At 51.5% G+C, this 27,667-nt stretch overlaps 1 protein-coding gene across 1 annotated transcript; it reads left to right on the top strand.

Annotated features, from left to right (window-relative positions):
• LOC138776686 (solute carrier family 52, riboflavin transporter, member 2-like) lies at positions 1-27,034 on the top strand (the record flags this gene model as incomplete). Its single annotated transcript, XM_069956179.1, has 3 exons — positions 1-862; positions 23,237-23,360; positions 26,551-27,034. Coding segments are annotated over 3 exons (1,199 nt in total), but the record flags the coding sequence as incomplete, so codon positions are not given.
• Positions 27,035-27,667: the final 633 nt, after the last annotated feature.

Raw genomic sequence — 27,667 nt, 5'->3', positions numbered from 1 at the left:
GATGGAACCTTCCGGCATACCTGACGGTGCTGATTGCCTTTGGTAACGTTGGGCCGTTGGCGGTGACCCTTGCGCACCGCTTCTGTCGGCCGGGCGGTGTCTCGGAGGTGTGGCTGATCCGCTGCATCCAGGCGCTGAGCCTGCTGTCGTCGGTCTTCCTGGCGCTCTTCTGGGGGCGGCGTGTTCCGGTGGCGGGTGAGGATCACGCTGTGCCGTACCTGCTCCTGGCCTTCCTGCTGGCGCTGGGCTGCTGCACCTCCAATGTCACCTTCCTGCCCTTCATGTACAGCTTCCCGCAGCAGTATGTGCGCAGCTTCTTCATCGGCCAGGGCCTCAGCGCCCTCTTCCCCTGTGTGCTGGCGCTGGGGCAGGGGGTGGGGCGGCTGGAGTGCAGGAATACCACCTCCTCCGGGAACGGCACTGCGCCCCACTACCTGCAGGAGAACTTCTCGGCCTCCTCTTACTTCTGGGGCCTCTTCTGCCTCCTCCTGGTTTCGGCCCTCTCCTTTGCCTTGCTGATATTGTGGCGGAGGAGAGTCCAGCAGGAGCCGGAGCAGGAGCTGGCGTCTCCAGGCCTCCCCCAGGATGCTAACGTCTCAGAGGACTCCTACCCCCTGAGGACTCCGGAGCAGGAGAAGTCACAAGACGCAGCCATGGTGGTGGTGCAAACCTTCTGGACCCCCCGCAATATCTACCTGCTGGTCCTGCTGGGACTGTCCAATGCCCTGACCAATGGCGTCCTCCCGTCTGTACAGACCTACAGCTGCCTGCCGTACGGAGCCGACGCCTATCACCTGTCTGTCGTCCTCAGCAACATCGCCAACCCGGCTGCCTGCTTCATCGCCATGTGTGTGCTGTGCAGGTAAGAGAGCAGGGGAGGGGCTGTTATATCAGTGATGTCATCCAGGGGGGGGGGCTGTGACTACCTCATGTATGGTCAGTGATATTATATATCAATGATGTCATCCAGGGGGTGGGGCTGTGACTACCTCTCATGTATGGTCAGAGTGATGATATTATATATCAAAGATGTCATCCAGGGGGCGGGGCCGTGACTACCTCTCATGTATTGTCAGAGGGATGATATATATCAGTGATGTCATCCAGGGGGCGGGGCTGTGACTACCTTTCATGTTTGGTCAGAGTGATGATATATATCAGTGATGTCATCCAGGGGGCGGGGCTGTGACTACCTCATGTATGGTCAGAGTGATAGTATATATCAATGATGTCATCCAGGGGGCGGGGCCTTGACTACCTCATGTATTGTCAGAGTGATGATATATATCAGTGATGTCATCCAGGGGGCGGGACTGTGACTACCTTTCATGTATGGTCAGAGTGATGATATATATATCAGTGATGTCATCCAGGAGGCGGGGCTGTGACTACCTCATGTATGGTCAGAGTGATATTATATATCAATGATGTCATCCAGGGGGCGGGGCTGTGACTACCTCATGTATGGTCAGAGTGATGATATATATCAGTGATGTCATCAAGGGGGCGGGGCTGTGACTACCTCTCCTGTATGGTTAGAGTGATGATATACATCAGTGATGTCATCAAGGGGGCGGGGCTGTGACTACCTCTCCTGTATGGTTAGAGTGATGATATACATCAGTGATGTCATCAAGGGGGCGGGGCTGTGACTACCTCTCCTGTATGGTTAGAGTGATGATATACATCAGTGATGTCATCCAGGGGGTGGGGCTGTGACTACCTCACTATACATATGATAAACAGGCTGGGTGTCAGCACTAATTGATAAAATTTACCTACATCTTTACTTTGTTATTCTGAGGACTTGCCGCCATTATGTATCCATACACTGCACACACAAGATGTATCCCCTCCCCCCTCTCTCTATCACATTTACTGCTTACAGAGGGATCAACTATCCCAACATCTAAATCATCATCTACATCTACCATCCTAAAATTTACATCATCATCTACAGCCACCATCCCTACATCTACCATCCCAACATCTACATCATCATCTACATCTACCATCCCAACATCTACATCTACCATCCCAACATCTACATCATCATCTACAGCCACCATCCCTACATCTACCATCCCAACATCTAAATCATCATCTACATCTACCATCCTAAAATTTACATCATCATCTACAGCCACCATCCCTACATCTACCATCCCAACATCCACATCATCATCTATATCTACCATCCCAACATCTACATCATCATCTACATCTACCATCCTAAAATTTACATCATCATCTACAGCCACCATCCCTACATCTACCATCCCTACATCTAAATCATCATCTACATCTACCATCCTAAAATTTACATCATCATCTACAGCCACCATCCCTACATCTACCATCCCAACATCCACATCATCATCTATATCTACCATCCCAACATCTACATCTACCATCCCAACATCTACATCATCTACATCTACCATCCCTACATCTACATCATCATCTACAGCCACCATCCCTACATCTACCATCCCAACCTCTACATAATCATCTACATCATCTACAGCTACTATCCCTACATCTACATCATCATCTACATCTACCATCCAAACATCTACATAATCATCTACATCATCTACAGCTACCATCCCTACATCTACATCCCTACATCTACCATCCCTACATCTACCATCCCTACATCTACCATCCCTACATCTACATCCCTACATCTACCATCCCTACATCTACATCATCTACATCTACCATCCCTACATCTACCATCCCTACATCTACATCCCTACATCTACCATTCCTACATCTACATCTACCATCCCTACATCTACATCATCATCTACATCTACCATCCCTACATCTACCATCCCTACTTCTACCATCCCTACTTCTACCATCCCTACATCTACCTCATCTACATCTACCATCCCTACATCTACCATCCCTACTTCTACCATCCCTACATCTACCTCATCTACATCTACCATCCCTACATCTACCATCCCTACTTCTACCATCCCTACATCTACATCATCTACATCTACCATCCCTACATCTACCATCCCTACATCTACCATCCCTACATCTACATCATCATCTACATCATCTACAGCTACCATCCCTACATCTACATCATCATCTACAGCTACCATCCCTACATCTACCATCCCTACATCTACATCTACCATCCCTACATCTACATCTACCATCCCTACATCTACATCATCATCTACATCATCTACAGCTACCATCCCTACATCTACATCATCATCTACAGCTACCATCCCTACATCTACATCTACCATCCCTACATCTACATCTACCATCCCTACATCTACCATCCCTACATCTACCATCCCTACATCTACATCATCATCTACATCATCTACATCTACCATCCCTACATCTACATCTACCATCCCTACATCTACATCTACCATCTCTACATCTACATCTACCATCCCTACATCTACATCATCATCTACATCATCTACAGCTACCATCCCTACATCTACATCTACCATCCCTACATCTACATCTACCATCCCTACATCTACATCCCTACATCTACCATCCCTACATCTACATCATCATCTACATCTACCATCCCTACTTCTACCATCCCTACATCTACATCATCTACAGCTACCATCCCTACATCTACATCCCTACATCTACCATCCCTACATCTACATCCCTACATCTACCATCCCTACATCTACCATCCCTACATCTACATCCCTACATCTACCATCCCTACATCTACCATCCCTACATCTACCATCCCTACATCTACATCCCTACATCTACCATCCCTACATCTACATCATCATCTACATCTACCATCCCAACATCTACATCTACCATCCCAACATCTACATCATCATCTACAGCCACCATCCCTACATCTACCCTCCCAACATCTAAATCATCATCTACATCTACCATCCTAAAATTTACATCATCATCTACAGCCACCATCCCTACATCTACCATCCCTACATCTACCATCCCTACATCTACATCCCTACATCTACCATCCCTACATCTACATCCCTACATCTACCATCCCTACATCTACATCATCTACAGCTACCATCCCTACATCTACATCCCTACATCTACCATCCCTACATCTACCATCCCTACATCTACCATCCCTACATCTACATCCCTACATCTACATCTACCATCCCTACATCTACATCTACCATCCCTACATCTACCATCCCTACATCTACATCATCTACAGCTACCATCCCTACATCTACCATCCCTACATCTACATCTACCATCCCTACATCTACCATCCCTACATCTACATCCCTACATCTACCATCCCTACATCTACATCTACCATCCCTACATCTACATCATCATCTACATCTACCATCCCTACATCTACCATCCCTACTTCTACCATCCCTACATCTACATCATCTACATCTACCATCCCTACATCTACCATCCCTACATCTACATCATCATCTACATCATCTACAGCTACCATCCCTACATCTACATCTACCATCCCTACATCTACATCTACCATCCCTACATCTACCATCCCTACATCTACATCCCTACATCTACCATCCCTACATCTACATCATCTACAGCTACCATCCCTACATCTGCCATCCCTACATCTACCATCCCTACATCTACCATCCCTACATCTACCATCCCTACATCTACATCTACCATCCCTACATCTACATCATCATCTACATCTACCATCCCTACTTCTACCATCCCTACATCTACATCATCTACATCTACCATCCCTACATCTACCATCCCTACTTCTACCATCCCTACATCTACATCCTCTACATCTACCATCCCTACATCTACCATCCCTACTTCTACCATCCCTACATCTACATCATCATCTACCATCCCTACATCTACATCATCATCTACATCATCTACAGCTACCGTCTCAACATCTACATCATCATCTACATCTACCATCCCTACATCTACATCATCATCTACATCTACCATCCCTACATCTACATCATCATCTACATCTACCATCCCTACTTCTACCATCCCTACATCTACCATCCCTACATCTACCATCCCTACATCTACATCTACCATCTCAACATCTACATCATCATCTACATCTACCATCCCTACATCTACATCTGAGCCTACTGCATACAGTGTTACACATTACACACCTACTCTCCACTAACCATACAGTGTTACACATTACACACCTACTAACCATACAGTGTTACACATTACACACCTCCTATCCTATCCACTAACCATACAGTGTTACACATTACACACCTCCTATCCACTAACCATACAGTGTTACACATTACACACCTCCTATCCACTAACCATACAGTGTTACACATTACACACCTACTCTCCACTAACCATACAGTGTTACACATTACACACCTCCTATCCACTAACCATAGTGTTACACATTACACACCTCCTATCCACTAACCATACAGTGTTACACATTACACACCTCCTATCCACTAACCATACAGTGTTACACATTACACACCTCCCATCCACTAACCATACAGTGTTACACATTACACACCTCCTATCCACTAACCATAGTGTTACACATTACACACCTCCTATCCACTAACCATACAGTGTTACACATTACACACCTCCCTATCCACTAACCATACAGTGTTACACATTACACACCTCCTATCCACTAACCATACAGTGTTACACATTACACACCTCCTATCCACTAACCATAGTGTTACACATTACACACCTCCTATCCACTAACCATACAGTGTTACACATTACACACCTCCTATCCACTAACCATACAGTGTTACACATTACACACCTCCTATCCACTAACCATACAGTGTTACACATTACACACCTTCTATCTACTAACCATACAGTGTTACACATTACACACCTCCTATCCACTAACCATACAGTGTTACACATTACACACCTCCTATCCACTAACCATACAGTGTTACACATTACACACCTCCTATCCACTAACCATACAGTGTTACACATTACACACCTCCCATCCACTAACCATACAGTGTTACACATTACACACCTCCTATCCACTAACCATATAGTGTTACACATTACACACCTCCTATCCACTAACCATACAGTGTTACACATTACACACCTCCTATCCACTAACCATACAGTGTTACACATTACACACCTCCTATCCACTAACCATACAGTGTTACACATTACACACCTCCTATCCACTAACCATACAGTGTTACACATTACACACCTCCTATCCACTAACCATACAGTGTTACACATTACACACCTCCTATCCACTAACCATAGTGTTACACATTACACACCTCCTATCCACTAACTATAGTGTTACACATTACACACCTCCTATCCACTAACCATACAGTGTTACACATTACACACCTCCTATCCACTAACCATACAGTGTTACACATTACACACCTCCTATCCACTAACCATAGTGTTACACATTACACACCTCCTATCCACTATAACCATACAGTGTTACACATTACACACCTCCCATCCACTAACCATACAGTGTTACACATTACACACCTCCTATCCACTAACCATACAGTGTTACACATTACACACCTCCTATCCACTAACCATACAGTGTTACACATTACACACCTCCTATCCACTAACCATAGTGTTACACATTACACACCTCCTATCCACTATAACCATACAGTGTTACACATTACACACCTCCCATCCACTAACCATACAGTGTTACACATTACACACCTCCTATCCACTAACCATACAGTGTTACACATTACACACCTCCTATCCACTAACCATAGTGTTACACATTACACACCTCCTATCCACTATAACCATACAGTGTTACACATTACACACCTCCCATCCACTAACCATACAATTTTACACATTACACACATATAGTGGATAGGAGGTGTGTAATGTGTAACACTGTATGGTTATAGTGGATAGGAGGTGTGTAATGTGTAACACTGTATGGTTAGTGGATAGGAGGTGTGTAATGTGTAACACTGTATGGTTATAGTGGATAGGAGGTGTGTAATGTGTAACACTATGGTTAGTGGATAGGAGGTGTGTAATGTGTAACACTGTATGGTTAGTGGATAGGAGGTGTGTAATGTGTAACACTGTATGGTTAGTGGATAGGAGGTGTGTAATGTGTAACACTGTATGGTTAGTGGATAGGAGGTGTGTAATGTGTAACACTATGGTTAGTGGATAGGAGGTGCGTAATGTGTAACACTGTATGGTTAGTGGATAGGAGGTGTGTAATGTGTAACACTATAGTTAGTGGATAGGAGGTGTGTAATGTGTAACACTATGGTTAGTGGATAGGAGGTGTGTAATGTGTAACACTGTATGGTTAGTGGATAGGAGGTGTGTAATGTGTAACACTGTATGGTTATAGTGGATAGGAGGTGTGTAATGTGTAACACTGTATGGTTAGTGGATAGGAGGTGTGTAATGTGTAACACTATGGTTAGTGGATAGGAGGTGTGTAATGTGTAACACTGTATGGTTAGTGGATAGGAGGTGTGTAATGTGTAACACTGTATGGTTAGTGGATAGGAGGTGTGTAATGTGTAACACTATGGTTAGTGGATAGGAGGTGTGTAATGTGTAACACTGTATGGTTAGTGGATAGGAGGTGTGTAATGTGTAACACTGTATGGTTAGTGGATAGGAGGTGTGTAATGTGTAACACTGTATGGTTAGTGGATAGGATAGGAGGTGTGTAATGTGTAACACTATGGTTAGTGGATAGGAGGTGTGTAATGTGTAACACTGTATGGTTAGTGGATAGGAGGTGTGTAATGTGTAACACTGTATGGTTAGTGGATAGGAGGTGTGTAATGTGTAACACTGTATGGTTAGTGGATAGGAGGTGTGTAATGTGTAACACTATGGTTAGTGGATAGGAGGTGTGTAATGTGTAACACTGTATGGTTAGTGGATAGGAGGTGTGTAATGTGTAACACTGTATGGTTAGTGGATAGGAGGTGTGTAATGTGTAACACTGTATGGTTAGTGGATAGGAGGTGTGTAATGTGTAACACTATGGTTAGTGGATAGGAGGTGTGTAATGTGTAACACTGTATGGTTAGTGGATAGGAGGTGTGTAATGTGTAACACTGTATGGTTAGTGGATAGGAGGTGTGTAATGTGTAACACTGTATGGTTAGTGGATAGGAGGTGTGTAATGTGTAACACTGTATGGTTAGTGGATAGGAGGTGTGTAATGTGTAACACTATGGTTAGTGGATAGGAGGTGTGTAATGTGTAACACTGTATGGTTAGTGGATAGGAGGTGTGTAATGTGTAACACTATGGTTAGTGGATAGGAGGTGTGTAATGTGTAACACTGTATGGTTAGTGGATAGGAGGTGTGTAATGTGTAACACTGTATGGTTAGTAGATAGAAGGTGTGTAATGTGTAACACTGTATGGTTAGTGGATAGGAGGTGTGTAATGTGTAACACTGTATGGTTAGTAGATAGAAGGTGTGTAATGTGTAACACTGTATGGTTAGTGGATAGGAGGTGTGTAATGTGTAACACTGTATGGTTAGTGGATAGGAGGTGTGTAATGTGTAACACTGTATGGTTAGTGGATAGGAGGTGTGTAATGTGTAACACTGTATGGTTAGTGGATAGGAGGTGTGTAATGTGTAACACTGTATGGTTAGTGGATAGGATAGGAGGTGTGTAATATGTAACACTGTATGGTTAGTGGATAGGAGGTGTGTAATGTGTAACACTATGGTTAGTGGATAGGAGGTGTGTAATGTGTAACACTGTATGGTTAGTGGAGAGTAGGTGTGTAATGTGTAACACTGTATGGTTAGTAGATAGAAGGTGTGTAATGTGTAACACTGTATGGTTAGTGGATAGGAGGTGTGTAATGTGTAACACTATATGGTTAGTGGATAGGAGGTGTGTAATGTGTAACACTGTATGGTTAGTGAATAGGAGGTGTGTAATGTGTAACACTGTATGGTTAGTGGATAGGAGGTGTGTAATGTGTAACACTGTATGGTTAGTGGATGGGAGGTGTGTAATGTGTAACACTGTATGGTTAGTGGATGGGAGGTGTGTAATGTGTAACACTGTATGGTTAGTGGAGAGTAGGTGTGTAATGTGTAACACTGTATGGTTAGTGGATAGGAGGTGTGTAATGTGTAACACTGTATGGTTAGTGGATGGGAGGTGTGTAATGTGTAACACTTTATGGTTAGTGGATAGGAGGTGTGTAATGTGTAACACTGTATGGTTAGTGGATAGGATAGGAGGTGTGTAATGTGTAACACTGTATGGTTAGTGGATAGGAGGTGTGTAATGTGTAACACTGTATGGTTAGTGGATAGGAGGTGTGTAATGTGTAACACTGTATGGTTAGTAGATAGAAGGTGTGTAATGTGTAACACTGTATGGTTAGTGGAGAGTAGGTGTGTAATGTGTAACACTGTATGGTTAGTGGATAGGAGGTGTGTAATGTGTAACACTGTATGGTTAGTGGATAGGAGGTGTGTAATGTGTAACACTGTATGGTTAGTGGATAGGAGGTGTGTAATGTGTAACACTGTATGGTTAGTGGATAGGAGGTGTGTAATGTGTAACACTATGGTTAGTGGATAGGAGGTGTGTAATGTGTAACACTGTATGGTTAGTGGATAGGAGGTGTGTAATGTGTAACACTGTATGGTTAGTAGTAGGGCTGGGCGATATAAACGATATGCCAAAATATCGTCATCAATTCGGTTGACGATATGGATTTTTGGCATATCGTCATATCGCGATATACCACGGAGCGGTAGTGAATAAGCTTCTCACTTACCGCTCCGTGGTACCGCGCTGCAGGGCCTTCCGTTCACGCATTGTCAGCGCGCTAGCGCGCTGATGCGTGTGACGTCAGGTCTCCCAGTGCATGCTGGGAAGAAGACGCGGCCCGTCTCGCCTCACGGACTCCATCAGCCAGCCCTGCAGGAAAGGTAAGTAGCAGAGGGGTCGGGGGCGGGCGGCAGATGGCTTGGCATGGGGCTGATGATGGCCCTGGCTGGGGGGACATGATGGCTGGCACATGAAATGCCTGGAAAACAGTGAGGGGTGAGATGGCTGGCACCGGGGGGGCGGGGATTGGGGGTGCTGATGACTGGCGACGGGGGGCTGATGACTGGCGACGGGGGGCTGATGACTGGCACAAGGGGGGCTGATGACTGGCACAAGGGGGGCTGATGACTGGCACAAGGGGGGCTGATGACTGGCATAAGGGGGGCTGATGACTGGCACAAGGGGGGGCTGATGGCACAGGGTGGGCTGATGACTGGCAAGGGGGGGGTGATAACTGGCACAAAGGGGGCTGAAGGCATAGGGGAGGGCTGATGACTGGCAAGGGGGGGTGATAACTGGCACAAGGGAGGGGGGGCTGATGACTGGCACAGGGGAGGGCTGATGACTGGCACAGGATGGGCTGATGGCACAGGGGAAGGCTGATGACTGGCAAGGGGGGGTGATAACTGGCACAAAGGGGCCAGCATAGGGGAGGGCTGATGACTGGCAAGGGGGGCTGATAACTGGCACAAAGGGGGCTGAAGCCTTTGTGCCAGTTATCAGCCCCCCTTGCCAGTCATCAGCCCTCCCCACCCTTGTGCCAGTTATCACCCCCCCTTGCCAGTCATCAGCCCTCCCCTATATATTTATAATTATATATCGTGATATATCGTTATATCGTGCATGCATCAAATTATATCGTGATATAAATTTTAGGCCATATCGCCCAGCCCTAGTTAGTAGGTGTGTAATGTGTTACACAGCCATGTCAGTACAGTAGCGGAAAGCTTTAACAGCATCATAAAGAACAATGGTGCAGGGAATCCCGTCAGAGTTTAGTCCATGATATAGAGCCAGCTTGTGGTCCGTATATCATGGACTGAACACAAACGTGTGTGTCTTGTCCTATATGTTAAATCCATGTAACACAGATGGATCCAGTACGGGTATCTCGGGAGAAGGCGCTGGGATCCTGAGTGGCCTCCGTGGCTTTCGGAGCTGATCAGACTCCTGTACGTTCAGCGAGGCTCCAGGAGAACAATCTCTGTATAAACAGCTTGTTCTGGTGAGCACTGGTGCCGTCCCCATCAGAAGGTAATGTAGGAGAATGAGGTGACGAGGAGGAGGAGACCTAATCTGAACAATGGAGGGTATAGAGAGTAGTGGTCACTGACTGGTACAACTACTGAGGGGTGAAATGTCTCCCATCCTCAGAGACCCTGCATGTAAGGGGAAGAGAGTACAAGCCTCCAGGATGACACTGGAAGACCCTGTATGGAATGTGACAGCAGTGAAGAGAGTACGTAAAAAACACGTAAAAAACACTACATTACACCACATTACATGGAATAAAGTTTTACACTACACATTTACATACCCCATATACTAATCCCCGTATAAAGATGGCCCCTGTATGGAAGCCACCAGAGATGTGACAGCAGTGAAAAGAGTACAAGCCTCCGGGATGACACTGGAAGACCCTGTATGGAAGCCACCAGAGATGTGACAGCAGTGAAGAGAGTACAAGCCTCCGGGATGACACTGGAAGACCCTGTATGGAAGCCACCAGAGATGTGACAGCAGTGAAGAGAGTACAAGCCTCCGGGATGACACTGGAAGACCCTGTATGGAAGCCACCAGAGATGTGACAGCAGTGAAGAGAGTACAAGCCTCCGGGATGACACTGGCAGACCCTGTATGGAAGCCACCAGAGATGTGACAGCAGTGAAGAGAGTACAAGCCTCCGGGATGACACTGGCAGACCCTGTATGGAAGCCACCAGAGATGTGACAGCAGTGAAGAGAGTACAAGCCTCGGGGATGACACTGGAAGACCCTGTATGGAAGCCACCAGAGATGTGACAGCAGTGAAGAGAGTACAAGCCTCCGGGATGACACTGGAAGACCCTGTATGGAAGCCACCAGAGATGTGACAGCAGTGAAGAGAGTACAAGCCTCCAGGATGACACTGGAAGACCCTGTATGGAAGCCACCAGAGATGTGACAGCAGTGAAGAGAGTACAAGCCTCGGGGATGACACTGGAAGACCCTGTATGGAAGCCACCAGAGATGTGACAGCAGTGAAGAGAGTACAAGCCTCCAGGATGACACTGGAAGACCCTGTATGGAAGCCACCAGAGATGTGACAGCAGTGAAGAGAGTACAAGCCTCCGGGATGACACTGGCAGACCCTGTATGGAAGCCACCAGAGATGTGACAGCAGTGAAGAGAGTACAAGCCTCCGGGATGACACTGGAAGACCCTGTATGGAAACCACCAGAGATGTGACAGCAGTGAAGAGAGTAGAAGTCTCCGGGATGACACTGGAAGACCCTGCATGGAAACCACCAGAGATGTGACAGCAGTGAAGAGAGTACAAGCCTCCGGGATGACACTGGAAGACCCTGTATGGAAGCCACCAGAGATGTGACAGCAGTGAAGAGAGTACAAGCCTCCGGGATGACACTGGAAGACCCTGTATGGAAGCCAACAGAGATGTGACAGCAGTGAAGAGAGTACAAGCCTCCGGGATGACACTGGAAGACCCTGTATGGAAGCCACCAGAGATGTGACAGCAGTGAAGAGAGTACAAGCCTCCGGGATAAACACTGGAAGACCCTGTATGGAAGCCACCAGAGATGTGACAGCATTGAAGAGAGTACAAGCCTCCAGGATGACACTGGAAGACCCTGTATGGAAGCCACCAGAGATGTGACAGCAGTGAAGAGAGTACAAGCCTCCAGGATGACACTGGAAGACCCTGTATGGAAGCCACCAGAGATGTGACAGCAGTGAAGAGAGTACAAGCCTCCGGGATGACACTGGAAGACCCTGTATGGAAGCCACCAGAGATGTGACAGCAGTGAAGAGAGTACAAGCCTCCGGGATGACACTGGAAGACCCTGTATGGAAGCCACCAGAGATGTGACAGCAGTGAAGAGAGTACAAGCCTCCGGGATGACACTGGAAGACCCTGTATGGAAACCACCAGAGATGTGACAGAAGTGAAGAGAGTACAAGCCTCCGGGATGACACTGGAAGACCCTGTATGGAAGCCACCAGAGATGTGACAGCAGTGAAGAGAGTACAAGCCTCCGGGATGACACTGGAAGACCCTGCATGGAAACCACCAGAGATGTGACAGCAGTGAAGAGAGTACAAGCCTCCGGGATGACACTGGAAGACCCTGTATGGAAGCAATCACAGATGTGACAGCATTGAAGAGACTACAAGCCTTCGGGATGACACTGGAAGACCCTGTATGGAAGCCACCAGAGATGTGACAGCAGTGAAGAGAGTACAAGCCTCCGGGATGACACTGGAAGACCATGTATGGAAGCCACCAGAGATGTGACAGCAGTGAAGAGAGTAGAAGCCTCCGGGATGACACTGGAAGACCCTGTATGGAAGCAATCAGAGATGTGACAGCATTGAAGAGACTACAAGCCTTCGGGATGACACTGGAAGACCCTGTATGGAAGCCACCAGAGATGTGACAGCAGTGAAGAGAGTACAAGCCTCCGGGATGACACTGGAAGACCCTGTATGGAAGCCACCAGAGATGTGACAGCAGTGAAGAGAGTAGAAGCCTCCGGGATGACACTGGAAGACCCTGTATGGAAGCCACCAGAGATGTGACAGCAGTGAAGAGAGTACAAGCCTCCGGGATGACACTGGAAGACCCTGTATGGAAGCCACCAGAGATGTGACAGTAGTGAAGAGAGTACAAGCCTCGGGGATGACACTGGAAGACCCTGTATGGAAGCCACCAGAGATGTGACAGCAGTGAAGAGAGTACAAGCCTCCGGGATGACACTGGAAGACCCTGTATGGAAGCCACCAGAGATGTGACAGCAGTGAAGAGAGAATCAGATAGAGGTTATCGGCTCACCTGGGTAGTGCACGACCAATGGACCTTTTGTATCCAGAATAAACGATAATGAAGGACCTTGTAGGAGTCGGCACTTTGCTGGTAAAATAATTTCCGTTTATTGATAATCTTGATAAAAATTAATCACAAAAGTCCATAAAGTGGATGGAAATGTATAGAGGACACAGGCCGACGGGTTTCTGGCCTTCTGGCCCTTAACCCCTTAACGACATCGGGCGTAAGTATACGCCCCCGCAGGGTGGGCTTTGATGCAAACGGGCGTATACTTACGCCCGATGTTTCCCCGATCGCTGTGTGTTCACACACAGCGGTCGGGGAAGATGGCCTGCTATAATGTATAGCAGGCCATCTGTGCTCGTCGGCTCGGGGGGTGATTAACCCCTCCCGTGCCGACGATCGCTGCTATATGCTGATCAATACAGATCAGCATATAGCAGCTAAAAGCAGCTTTCCGGGTCATCGGTGACCCGGAAAGCAATGGCGATTGGTGCTGTCCGAGATAGCACCAATCGCCATTAGTGTACTGGGGAAAGATGGCGCCGATGCCACCCCCACGATCGCCGTGATAGGCCGGCCAGTACCGGCCGGCCCATCATGGCAATCAAACTGTAAAAAAACAGTTATGTCGGATTCTGCACCCCTCAGCTAGGTAGCTGAGGGGTGCAGAACAGGTGTGTGTGGTGCAGGTGTACCATACTCAACTGATCTGGGCGTCCGGAGCGAAGATCTGCGGTCCGCGCCGTACTCGCGTCTTCTTCGCTTCACTTCCGGATTCGGTCGTCCAGCGTCTGAAATCTTCGGAAACGCTCGGGTCCTCGGCTTCGGCGGGTCTCGGCAATCTCCGGCAGCGTCGCTCTACTGCCCCCTAGCGGCTGATCAGTGAATATCATTCACTGATCAGTTGCTTTGGGTTAAAAAGATTTTTTATTTTATTTTTTTTTCCAATTTGTTTTTCTTCTTTTTTTGCGCCCTAACGCCGCTGAGTGCTGATCAGCATCGCATGTAAGTGCGCCACTGATCAGCAACTCCTCCTTTTTGGCGTAGGGGTGTTTTTTCCCCCCTATATCCTACCGCCACTGTCTGCTGGTAAGTGTCGCACATAAGTGCGGCATTTATCAGCAGCTTCTTTCTTACTGTCAAAAAAACACGTAAAAAACACTACACTACACCACATTACATGGAATAAAGTTTTACACTACACATTTACATACCCCATATACTAATCCCCGTATAAAGATGGCCCCAGTGTCATCCCGGAGGCTTGTACTCTCTTCACTGCTGTCACATCTCTGGTGGCTTACGCGTAGTGCACGCTGCCCCCCAGACACGTCTTTTCCGCCAGTACGGTCCCAATAAGAGATCACGGTATGGCGTGAAATTCTACAAACTCTGTGAGTACCTCAGGGTACACTTACAGATTTAGGGTAGGTGCACACTGCGGAATGGCGAAGGATAACCCTTTGTGCATTCCGCAGCTGGCACCCGCCGGCGGACTGATGCAGGCGTGCGTCTCCACCCGTGTCATAGACTCCATGTTATGCACGGGCGTATTCCGTCGTCCGTCCAAAGAATGAACACGTTGGACGGAGAGCGGAATCCGCCCGTGTATAGAATGGAGTGTGGCACGATCGGAGACGCGCACCTCCATCAGTCCACCGGCGGGTGCCAGCTGCGGAATGCACAAAGGGTTATCCTTCTCCATTCTGCAGTGTGCACGTACCCTTAGAGTGTATGAAGGAAGGGACACCCGAATCCAGCCCCCCGATGCCCCCCCCCCCCCCCCATCCTCGAGTTAGTGGGGAGATCGTCCAGGAACTGATCTTCCCACTGCTGGATAAAGGTCACCACCTGTACGGGGATAACTTTTATACCAGCACCCCCTCTTCCGGTCCCTCGCTGCCCTGTAGCTTGCGGCACGATCCGAACATATCAGAAGCCGTAATAGCGCCCTAATATTTAGCAGCCATGGAGCGGACCCAGCGCTTCTGGATATGAGGGACCCCGTATCGCACCAGGACAACATTTTCCAGGTGACGTCCCCCACACTGGAGAACGGGAGACCCCAGAAGAAGTGCAGAGTGTGGGGTAACAGGGGGATCAGGAAGGACGCCATTTACCAGTGTGACACCTGTCCTGATCACCCCGGCCTCTGCATACTGGATCGCTCCAAGGCGCACCACACGTCACTGGGGTTCTACATTATCTAAATTCTGTCCCTTATTCCTATTTCAGGGGTCACGTTGATCCAGGGATTATTCTGATCGCCAATATGGAGTCGGGAAGGAATTTTTTCCCTGTGATGAGGCTACTGTCGTCTGCCTCACGAGGGGTTTTTGCCTTCCTCTGGATCAACACAGGTTGAATTTGATGGACACCTGTCATTTCCAACCTTATAAACTAATAATTGGCCTAATACCCCCCAAATAAATTAGAATTGTCCCTTTTCCCCAGCTAAGTAGGTATGGCCACCATTCCCATTAGAGGATGCCATGATGCAATTACAGAGCCTCTGTGCGGCCAGGACAGTAGAAACCCCCCACAAGTGACCCCATTCTGGAAACTACACCCCATAAGGAATCTAACAAGGGGGGCAGCGGGGATATGGCCCCCAAGTGACGGCCACATTTGGGCCATGAAAATGAAAAAAATTTATTTTTTATTTTCATGGCACATGTTCCACTTATGTGCTCGTCACCAGTGGGGTCCATATGCTCACTGCACCCCTCGTTAGATTCCTTATGGGGTGTAGTTTCCAGAATGGGGTCACTTGTGGGGGGTTTCTACTGTTCTGGCAGCACAGGAGCTTTGTAATTGCGACATGGCCTCCATCCTCCATTCCAGCCTCTAAATGGCGCTCTGTCCCTTTGGTGGCTTGCCCTGTGCCCATATGGCACATTATGCCCACATGTGGGGTATTTTCGTACTCAGGGGAAATTACCCTACACGTTTTGTGTTTATTTTCTTTTTTAACCCCTTGTGGAAATGGAAAAAAAATCAAGGCTAGACCAACATTTAGTGTAAAAAATGTTTAATTTTTACACTAAATCATTGATCTTGTCTTGATTTTTTCATTTTCACAAGGGGTTAAAAGATAAAAAAAAAACACTAAATGTGTAGAGCAATTTCCCCCGAGTCCGTAAATACCCCACATGTGGACATAAAGCGCCAGGCGGGTGCAGGGTAAGCCTCCGAAGGGAAGGAGCGCCATTTCGTTTTTGAAGGCTGGATTTGGCTGGAATGGACTTCGAGGGGCCATGTTTCACGTAAAAGGCCCCTGTGTTGCCAAGACAGTTGAACCCCCCACAAGTGACCCCATTATGGAAACTACACCCCTCAGGGAATGTAACAAGGGGTGTAGTGAGCATATGGACCCCACTGGTGACGGGCACAAATGTGGAACAATGTGGCGTGAAAATGAAATATTACATTTTTTACACTGTAATGTTGGTTTAGCCTTAAATTTTTCATTTTCACAAGGGGTTAAAAGAGAAAAAAAAAACACAAAATGTGTAGAGCAATTTCCCCCAAGTCCGTAAATACCCCACATGTGGACATAAAGCGCCATGTGGGCGCAGGGCAAGCCTCCGAAGGGAAGGAGCACCATTTGGATTTTGGAGGTTGGATTTGGCCAGAATGGATGATGAACGCCATGTCGCATTTACAGAGCCCTCCTGCTGCCAAAACACTGGAAACCCCCCCACAAGTGACCCCATTCTGGAAACTGCACCCCTCAAGGAATCTAACAAGGGGGGCAATGAGGATATGGACCCCACTGGTGACGGCCACATTTGTGCCGTGAAAGTGAAAAAAATGAAAATTTTCCCTTTCACGTCACATTGTTCCACATTTGTGCCCGTCACCAGTGGGGTCCATATGCTCACTGCACCCCTTGTTAGATTCCTTGAGGGGTGTAGTTTCCAGAATGGGGTCACTTGTGGGGGGTTTCCAGTGTCTTGGCAGCACGAGGGCTCTGTAAATGCGACATGGCCCTTGAAATCCATTCCAGTGAAATCCAGCTTCCAAAAGCCAATTGGCGCTCCTTCCCTTTGGAGGCTCGTCCTGCGCCCGCTTGGCACTTTATGTCCACATGTGGGGTATTTCCGTACTCAGGGGAAATTGCTCTACATGTTTTGTGTTTTTTTTTTTCTTTTATCCCTTTGTGAAAATGAAAAATTGAAGGCTAGAACAACATTTTAGTGTAAAAAAATAGAATTTTCCTTTTTCACGCCATATTGTTCAGAAAATCTGTGAAGCACCTGTGGGGTCCAGATGCTCACCGCACCCCTTGTTACATTCCTTGAGGGGTGTAGTTTTCTAAATGGTGTCCCTTTAGTGGTGTTTTTTAGGTTTTGGCACCCCAGAGCCTCTGCCAACCTGAAGTGGTACAGTCAGAAATGACCAAATATAACGGAGGCGTTGAAATTCACTAGGCGCTCCCTTATATCTAAAGCTTGTGGTTGCGTCAAATAGCGCAATAGGGCCACATATGGGGTATTTCTATAAACTGCAGAAACGGGGCAATAATTATTGGGGTGCATTTCTCTGGTAATAGGTTTATAATTATGAAAAATATTGGATTACAATAAAATCTCTGCACAGAAAATAAAAATTTTCAAATTTCTTACACACTTAGCTTTTATTTCTGTGACTCCCCTAAAGGGTTAAAACACTTTCTGGATGTGCTTTTGCAGAGTTTAGGGGGTGAAGTTTCTGAAATGGGGTGCTTTGTGGGGCTTTCTAACATACAGGCCCCTCAAATACACTAAACCTGAACAGGTCCCTAAAAATATCTGATTTTGAAATTTTACAGAAAATTTGGAAAATTGCTGCTAATGTTTTACGCTTTCTATTGTCTAAAAAAAATGAAATATAGTTTAATAAATGCCGCCAACATGAAGTAGACATGTTGCTAATGCTAGTTAATATATAATTTATGTGGTATAACCACTTTCTGTATAAGCAGAAAAGGTTTCAAAGTTGGAAAAATGCATTTTTTCACAATTTTTCACGTTATTTTGGTGTTTTTCATAAAGATTCGTTATAAGTATCGACTCCAATTTACCAGAAATGTAAAGTACAATATGTCATGAGAAAACAATCTCAGAATCAGCCGGATAGGTAAAAGCATCCCGAAGGTATTAATGACTAAAGTGACACTGGTCATATTCATAACATTTGTCTCTGTCCTTAAGGGGTTAATCCTAGATAGTGTGTATGAGGCCAAGCAGCCCCCCGCCCCCCCCTCCCCCCCCCCCCCCCCCCCCCGTCTCCTCTACACATTTCCATCCACTTTATGGACTTTTGTGATGAATTTTTATCAAAATTATCAATAAACGGAAATTATTTTACCAGCAAAGTGCCGACTCCTACAAGGTCCTTCATAGAAGAGAGTACAAGCCCCTGGGAGGACACTGGGAGACCCTGTATGGAGGGTCCCAGCAGCACAGAGGATGTCAGGAGAGGAGTCGGGCCCCAGCAGCACAGAGGATGTCAGGAGAGGAGCGGGGTCCCAGCAGCACAGAGAGTGTCAGGAGAGGAGCAGCACAGATGATGTCAGGAGAGGAGCGGGGCCCCAGCAGCACAGAGGATGTCAGGAGAGGAGCGGGGTCCCAGCAGCACAGAGAGTGTCAGGAGAGGAGCAGCACAGAGGATGTCAGGAGAGGATCGGGGTCCCAGCAGCACAGAGGATGTCAGGAGAGGAGCAGCACAGAGGATGACAGGAGAGGAGCGGGGTCCCAGCAGCACAGAGAGTGTCAGGAGAGGAGCAGCACAGATGATGTCAGGAGAGGAGCGGGGCCCCAGCAGCACAGAGGATGTCAGGAGAGGAGCGGGGCCCCAGCAGCACAGAGGATGTCAGGAGAGGAGCCGGGCCCCAGCAGCACAGAGGATGTCAGGAGAGGAGCGGGGTCCCAGCAGCACAGAGGATGTCAGGAGAGGAGCGGGGTCCCAGCAGCACAGAGAGTGTCAGGAGAGGAGCGGGGTCCCAGCAGCACAGAGGATGTCAGGAGAGGAGCGGGGTCCCAGCAGCACAGAGGATGACAGGAGAGGAGCGGGGTCCCAGCAGCACAGAGAGTGTCAGGAGAGGAGCAGCACAGATGATGTCAGGAGAGGAGCGGGGCCCCAGCAGCACAGAGGATGTCAGGAGAGGAGCGGGGTCCCAGCAGCACAGAGAGTGTCAGGAGAGGAGCGGGGTCCCAGCAGCACAGAGGATGTCAGGAGAGGAGCGGGGTCCCAGCAGCACAGAGGATGACAGGAGAGGAGCGGGGTCCCAGCAGCACAGAGAGTGTCAGGAGAGGAGCGGGGTCCCAGCAGCACAGAGGATGTCAGGAGAGGAGCGGGGTCCCAGCAGCACAGAGGATGACAGGAGAGGAGCGGGGTCCCAGCAGCACAGAGAGTGTCAGGAGAGGAGCAGCACAGATGATGTCAGGAGAGGAGCGGGGCCCCAGCAGCACAGAGGATGTCAGGAGAGGAGCGGGGTCCCAGCAGCACAGAGAGTGTCAGGAGAGGAGCAGCACAGATGATGTCAGGAGAGGAGCGGGGCCCCAGCAGCACAGAGGATGTCAGGAGAGGAGCGGGGTCCCAGCAGCACAGAGAGTGTCAGGAGAGGAGCAGCACAGAGGATGTCAGGAGAGGAGCAGCACAGAGGATGACAGGAGAGGAGCGGGGTCCCAGCAGCACAGACAGTGTCAGGAGAGGAGCAGCACAGATGATGTCAGGAGAGGAGCGGGGCCCCAGCAGCACAGAGGATGTCAGGAGAGGAGCCGGGCCCCAGCAGCACAGAGGATGTCAGGAGAGGAGCCGGGCCCCAGCAGCACAGAGGGTGTCAGGAGAGGAGCGGGGTCCCAGCAGCACAGAGGGTGTCAGGAGAGGAGCGGGGTCCCAGCAGCACAGAGGATGTCAGGAGAGGAGCGGGGTCCCAGCAGCACAGAGGATGTCAGGAGAGGAGCGGGGTCCCAGCAGCACAGAGGATGTCAGAAGAGGAGCAGGGTCCCAGCAGCACAGAGGATGTCAGGAGAGGAGCCGGGCCCCAGCAGCACAGAGGGTGTCAGGAGAGGAGCGGGGTCCCAGCAGCACAGAGGATGTCAGGAGAGGAGCGGGGTCCCAGCAGCACAGAGGATGTCAGGAGAGGAGCAGCACAGAGGATGTCAGGAGAAAAGCAGCACAGAGGATGTCAGGAGAAAAGCAGCACAGAGGATGTCAGGAGAGGATCGGGGTCCCAGCAGCACAGAGGATGTCAGGAGAGGAGCAGCACAGAGGATGTCAGGAGAGGAGCGGGGTCCCAGCAGCACAGAGAGTGTCAGGAGAGGAGCGGGGTCCCAGCAGCAAAGAGGATGTCAGGAGAGGAGCGGGGTCCCAGCAGCACAGAGGATGTCAAGAGAGGAGCAGGGTCCCAGCAGCACAGAGGATGTCAGGAGAGGAGCCGGGCCCCAGCAGCACAGAGGATGTCAGGAGAGGAGCGGGGTCCCAGCAGCACAGAGGATGTCAGGAGAGGAGCGGGGTCCCAGCAGCACAGAGGATGTCAGGAGAGGAGCAGCACAGATGATGTCAGGAGAGGAGCGGGGTCCCAGCAGCACAGAGGATGTCAGGAGAGGAGCGGGGTCCCAGCAGCACAGAGGATGTCAGGAGAGGAGCCGGGCCCCAGCAGCACAGAGGATGTCAGGAGAGGAGCGGGGTCCCAGCAGCACAGAGGATGTCAGGAGAGGAGCGGGGTCCCAGCAGCACAGAGGATGTCAGGAGAGGAGCGGGGTCCCAGCAGCACAGAGGGTGTCAGGAGAGGAGCGGGGTCCCAGCAGCACAGAGGATGTCAGGAGAGGAGCAGGGTCCCCAGCAGCACAGAGGATGTCAGGAGAGGAGCAGGGTCCCCAGCAGCACAGGGGATGTCAGGAGAGGAGCAGGGTCCCCAGCAGCACAGGGGATGTCAGGAGAGCAGCAGGGTCCCCAGCAGCACAGAGGGTGTCAGGAGAGGATCAGGGTCCCCAGCAGCACAGAGGGTGTCAGGAGAGGAGCGGGGTCCCAGCAGCACAGAGGGTGTCAGGAGAGGAGCGGGGTCCCAGCAGCACAGAGGATGTCAGGAGAGGAGCCGGGCCCCAGCAGCACAGAGGATGTCAGGAGAGGAGCGGGGTCCCAGCAGCACAGAGGATGTCAGGAGAGGAGCGGGGTCCCAGCAGCACAGAGGATGTCAGGAGAGGAGCGGGGTCCCAGCAGCACAGAGGATGTCAGGAGAGGAGCGGGGTATCTGCGGCCCCCCTCCCCTCTGGTATAATTCCCCCCCCCCCACCCCCCACCCCCCCCGGGCTCCTGACCATCCGCCGCTCCCCGTGTGACTCTGTTGTTGTACATTCCGCACATACTTTGCTTAGGGAAAATCTTGTGATGGTCACGGTGGTCTCGCCCCAACCCCCACCTCATGTCATGGTCACTCCGCAGTACACAGTGCACACTGGTGCCCCCCTTCCCATAGATGAGAGGTGGTGGCCCCCCATAGATGAGAGGTGATGGCCCCCCATAGATGAGAGGTGGTGCCCCCCTTCCCATAGATGAGAGGTGGTGGCCCCCCATAGATGAGGTGGTGCCCCCCTTCCCTTAGATGAGAGGTGGTGGCCCCCCATAGATGAGGTGGTGGCCCCCCATAGATGAGAGGTGGTGGCCCCCCATAGATGAGAGGTGGTGGCCCCCCATAGATGAGAGGTGGTGACCCCCCATAGATGAGAGGTGGTGGCCCCCCATAGATGAGAGGTGGTGCCCCCCCACAGATGAGAGGTGGTGGCCCCCCATAGATGAGAGGTGGTGCCCCCCTTCCCTTAGATGAGGTGGTGGCCCCCCATAGATGAGAGGTGGTGCCCCCCTTCCCTTAGATGAGGTGGTGGCCCCCCATAGATGAGAGGTGGTGGCCCCCCATAGATGAGAGGTGGTGCCCCCCTTCCCATAGATGAGAGGTGGTGGCCCCCCATAGATGAGAGGTGGTGCCCCCCCACAGATGAGAGGTGGTGGCCCCCCTTAGATGAGAGGTGGTGCCCCCCCCTTCCCATAGATGAGAGGTGGTGCCCCCCTTCCCATAGATGAGAGGTGGTGGCCCCCCCATAGATGAGAGGTGGTGGCCCCCCATAGATGAGAGGTGGTGGCCCCCCATAGATGAGAGGTGGTGCCCCCCCCCCCCATAGATGAGAGGTGGTGGCCCCCCATAGATGAGAGGTAGTGGCGGCTGGTAATATCATTGAGGTTGGGTGGTCTCGTGCCCTCCTTGTGGTCTCGGATGTCTCACTGTAATGTCTCTTCTTCCCTTTCAGGTCGTGTTTGGGCCTGGGGGTGATCATGGCGGTGGGCGTTGTGTTTGGGGGGTACCTGATGGCCCTTGCCGTTCTCAGCCCCTGTCCGCCCTTGTTGGAGAACACAGCGGGTGTAGTGCTGGTGGTAAGTATGGCTGCCACCCCCCTCATTGCCGTCTGTATGGAGAACACAAACACCCACCCCAATCCTGTCTACAGCCTATCCCCCACCCACCCCAATCCTTTCTACAGCCTATCCCCCACCCACCCCAATCCTGTCTACAGCCTATCCCCCACCCACCCCAATCCTGTCTACAGCCTATCCCCCACCCACCCCAATCCTTTCTACAGCCTATCCCCCACCCACCCCAATCCTGTCTACAGCCTATCCCCCACCCACCCCAATCCTGTCTACAGCCTATCCCCCACCCACCCCAATCCTGTCTACAGCCTATCCCCCACCCACCCCAATCCTGTCTACAAGCCTATCCCCCACCCACCCCAATCCTGTCTACAGCCTATCCCCCACCCACCCCAATCCTGTCTACAGCCTATCCCCCACCCACCCACCCTGTCTACAGCCTATCCCCCACCCACCCACCCTGTCTACAGCCTATCCCCCACCCACCCCAATCCTGTCTACAGCCTATCCCCCACCCACCCCAATCCTGTCTACAGCCTATCCCCCACCCACCCCAATCCTGTCTACAGCCTATCCCCCACCCACCCCAATCCTGTCTACAGCCTATCCCCCACCCACCCACCCTGTCTACAGCCTATCCCCCACCCACCCACCCTGTCTACAGCCTATCCCCCACCCACCCACCCTGTCTACAGCCTATCCCCCACCCACCCACCCTGTCTACAGCCTATCCCCCACCCACCCACCCTGTCTACAGCCTATCCCCCACCCACCCACCCTGTCTACAGCCTATCCCCCACCCACCCACCCTGTCTACAGCCTATCCCCCACCCACCCCAATCCTGTCTACAGCCTATCCCCCACCCACCCCAATCCTGTCTACAGCCTATCCCCCACCCACCCCAATCCTGTCTACAGCCTATCCCCCACCCACCCACCCTGTCTACAGCCTATCCCCCACCCACCCTGTCTACAGCCTATCCCCCACCCACCCCAATCCTGTCTACAGCCTATCCCCCACCCACCCCAATCCTGTCTACAGCCTATCCCCCACCCACCCCAATCCTGTCTACAGCCTATCCCCCACCCACCCCAATCCTGTCTACAGCCTATCCCCCACCCACCCCAATCCTGTCTACAGCCTATCCCCCACCCACCCCAATCCTGTCTACAGCCTATCCCCCACCCACCCCAATCCTGTCTACAGCCTATCCCCCACCCACCCCAATCCTGTCTACAGCCTATCCCCCACCCACCCCAATCCTGTCTACAGCCTATCCCCCACCCACCCCAATCCTGTCTACAGCCTATCCCCCACCCACCCCAATCCTGTCTACAGCCTATCCCCCACCCACCCCAATCCTGTCTACAGCCTATCCCCCACCCACCCCAATCCTGTCTACAGCCTATCCCCCACCCACCCACCCTGTCTACAGCCTATCTCCCCCCCCCCACCCACCCTGTATAAAGCCTATCCCCCACCCACCCCAATCCTGTCTACAGCCTATCTCCCCCCCCCACCCACCCTGTATAAAGCCTATCCACCCTGTATAAAGCCTACCCACCCACCCACAATTTACACAGCCTATGCACGCTGTGTAAAGGGTGGGAGGGTGGGTGGTTGTTTAGGTAGGCTGTGTAAAGGGTGGGTGGGTGGATAGGCTGTGTAAAGGGTGGGTGGGAAGTTTGTGTACAGGGTGGGTGTTTAGGCTGTGTAAAGGGTGGGTGGGTGTTTAGGCTGTGTAAAGGGTGGGTAGGCTTTATACAGGGTGGGTAGGCTGTATACAGGGTGGGTGGGGGGGGATAGGCTGTAGACAGGGTGGGTGGGTGGGTGATAGGCTGTAGACAGGGTGGGTGGGGGATACAGGGTTGGGGGATAGGCTGTAGACAGCGTGGGTGGGTGGACGATAGGCTGTAGACAGGGTGGGGGATAGGCTGTAGACAGGGTGGGTGGGGGATAGGTTGTAGACCGGGTGGGTGGGGGATAGGTTGTAGACAGGGGTGGGGGATAGACAGCCTATCCACCCACCCTGTACACAGCCTATCCACCCACCCTGTACACAGCCTATCCACCCCCCCCCCCCCCTGTACACAGCCTTCCCCACCGTACACAGCCTTCCCCCCCCCCCCCCCCCGTACACAACCTTCCCCCCCCCCCACCCTGTACACAGCCTACCCCCCCACCCTGTACACAGCCTACCCCCCCGTACACAGCCTACTCCCCCACCCGCCCACCCTGTACACAGCCAGCCTACCCGCCACCCCGCCCACCCTGTACACAGCCAGCCTACCCGCCACCCGCCCACCCTGTACACAGCCAGCCTACCCGCCACCCGCCCACCCTGTACACAGCCAGCCTACCGCCACCCGCCCACCCTGTACACAGCCAGCCTACCGCCACCCGCCCACCCTGTACACAGCCAGCCTACCCGCCACCCGCCCACCCTGTACACAGCCAGCCTACCCGCCACCCGCCCACCCTGTACACAGCCAGCCTACCGCCCACCCTGTACACAGCCAGCCTACCGCCCACCCGCCCACCCTGTACACAGCCAGCCTACCGCCCACCCACCCTGTACACAGCCACCCTACCGCCCACCCTGTACACAGCCAGCCTACCGCCACCCGCCCACCCTGTACACAGCCAGCCTACCGCCCACCCGCCCATCCTGTACACAGCCAGCCTACCGCCCACCCGCCCACCCTGTACACAGCCAGCCTACCGCCCACCCTGTACACAGCCAGCCTACCGCCCACCCGCCCACCCTGTACACAGCCAGCCTACCGCCCACCCACCCTGTACACAGCCACCCTACCGCCCACCCTGTACACAGCCAGCCTACCCCCCACCCGCCCACCCTGTACACAGCCAGCCTACCCCCCACCCGCCCACCCTGTACACAGCCAGCCTACCCCCCACCCTGTACACAGCCAGCCTACCCCCCACCCGCCCACCCTGTACAAAGCCAGCCTACCCCCCACCCGCCCACCCTGTACACAGCCAGCCTACCCCCCACCCGCCCACCCTGTACACAGCCAGCCTACCCCCCACCCGCCCACCCTGTACACAGTATATCCACCAACCATGTATACAGCCTATCCACCCACCCTGTATACAGCCTATCCCCCCCATCCATCCAACCACCCACCCATATGGTGTTTTTCTGGTGTAACATGGGGTGTGTCTTTGCAGGTCATGTCTTGGTCGCTCTTCCTGGGTCTCCTGTCGTACCTGAAGGTTGTGATTGGCAGCCTGCTCCATGAAGCTGGGCATAGCGCCCTCCTGTGGTGTGGTGCTGTCATCCAGGCCGGTTCTTTGGTGGGGGCGCTGGTGATGTTTCCCATGGTCAGCGTCTATCACCTGTTCCAGAGCGGCAGAGACTGCGAAAACAGCTGCGCCCTGTGATGAGGTTGTACTGTGCCTGCCCCGTCAGGAGGTTGTACTGTGCCTGCCCCGTCAGGAGGTTGTACTGTGCCTGCCCCGTCAGGAGGTTGTACTGTGCCTGCCCCGTCAGGAGGTTGTACTGTGCCTGCCCTGTCAGGAGGTTGTACTGTGCCTGCCCCGTCAGGAGGTTGTACTGTGCCTGCCCCGTCAGGAGGTTGTACTGTGCACTCCATGTTTTGTGTCTTCTTTCTCAGGATCTTTTTATAGAAGCAAAATACAACTTTTCCACAAAGTGTTGTCGGTGTTGTTCATTGTGATGAGGATGTGACTGCAGCATCGTAGGTGTAGTCAGCGTGTGATGCCCCGGTGTGCTGTGGTTGGTGCTGGTGATGCCCCGGTGTGTTGTGGTTGTAGCTGGTGATGCCCCGGTGTGCTGTGCTTGTTGCTGGTGATGCCCCGGTGTGCTGTGGTTGTAGCTGGTGATGCTCCGGTGTGCTGTGGTGTGCGTGCTGGTGATGCCCCGGTGTGCTGTGCTTGTTGCTGGTGATGCCCCGATGTGCTGTGGTTGGTGCTGGTGATGCCCCGGTGTGCTGTGGTTGGTGCTGGTGATGCCCGGTGTGCTGTGGTTGGTGCTGGTGATGCCCCGGTGTGCTAAGCTTGTTGCTGGTGATGCCCCGGTGTGCTGTGGTTGTTGCTGGTGATGCCCCGGTGTGCTGTGGTTGTGGCTGTTGATGCCCCGGTGTGCTGTGGTTGTGGCTGGTGATGCCCCGGTGTGCTGTGGTTGTGGCTGGTGATGCCCCGGTGTGCTGTGGTTGTGGCTGGTGATGCCCCGGTGTGCTGTGGTTGTTGCTGGTGATGCCCCGATGTGCTGTGGTTGGTGCTGGTGATGTCCCGGTGTGCTGTGCTTGTTGCTGGTGATGTCCCG

The sequence above is a fragment of the Dendropsophus ebraccatus genome, unplaced genomic scaffold (genome assembly GCF_027789765.1).
Source record: "Dendropsophus ebraccatus isolate aDenEbr1 unplaced genomic scaffold, aDenEbr1.pat pat_scaffold_465_ctg1, whole genome shotgun sequence".
NCBI classification, from domain to species: domain Eukaryota; kingdom Metazoa; phylum Chordata; class Amphibia; order Anura; family Hylidae; genus Dendropsophus; species Dendropsophus ebraccatus.
The sequence above is the reverse complement of the archived record's forward strand: the minus strand, read 5'-3'. Positions and strand labels throughout refer to the sequence as shown.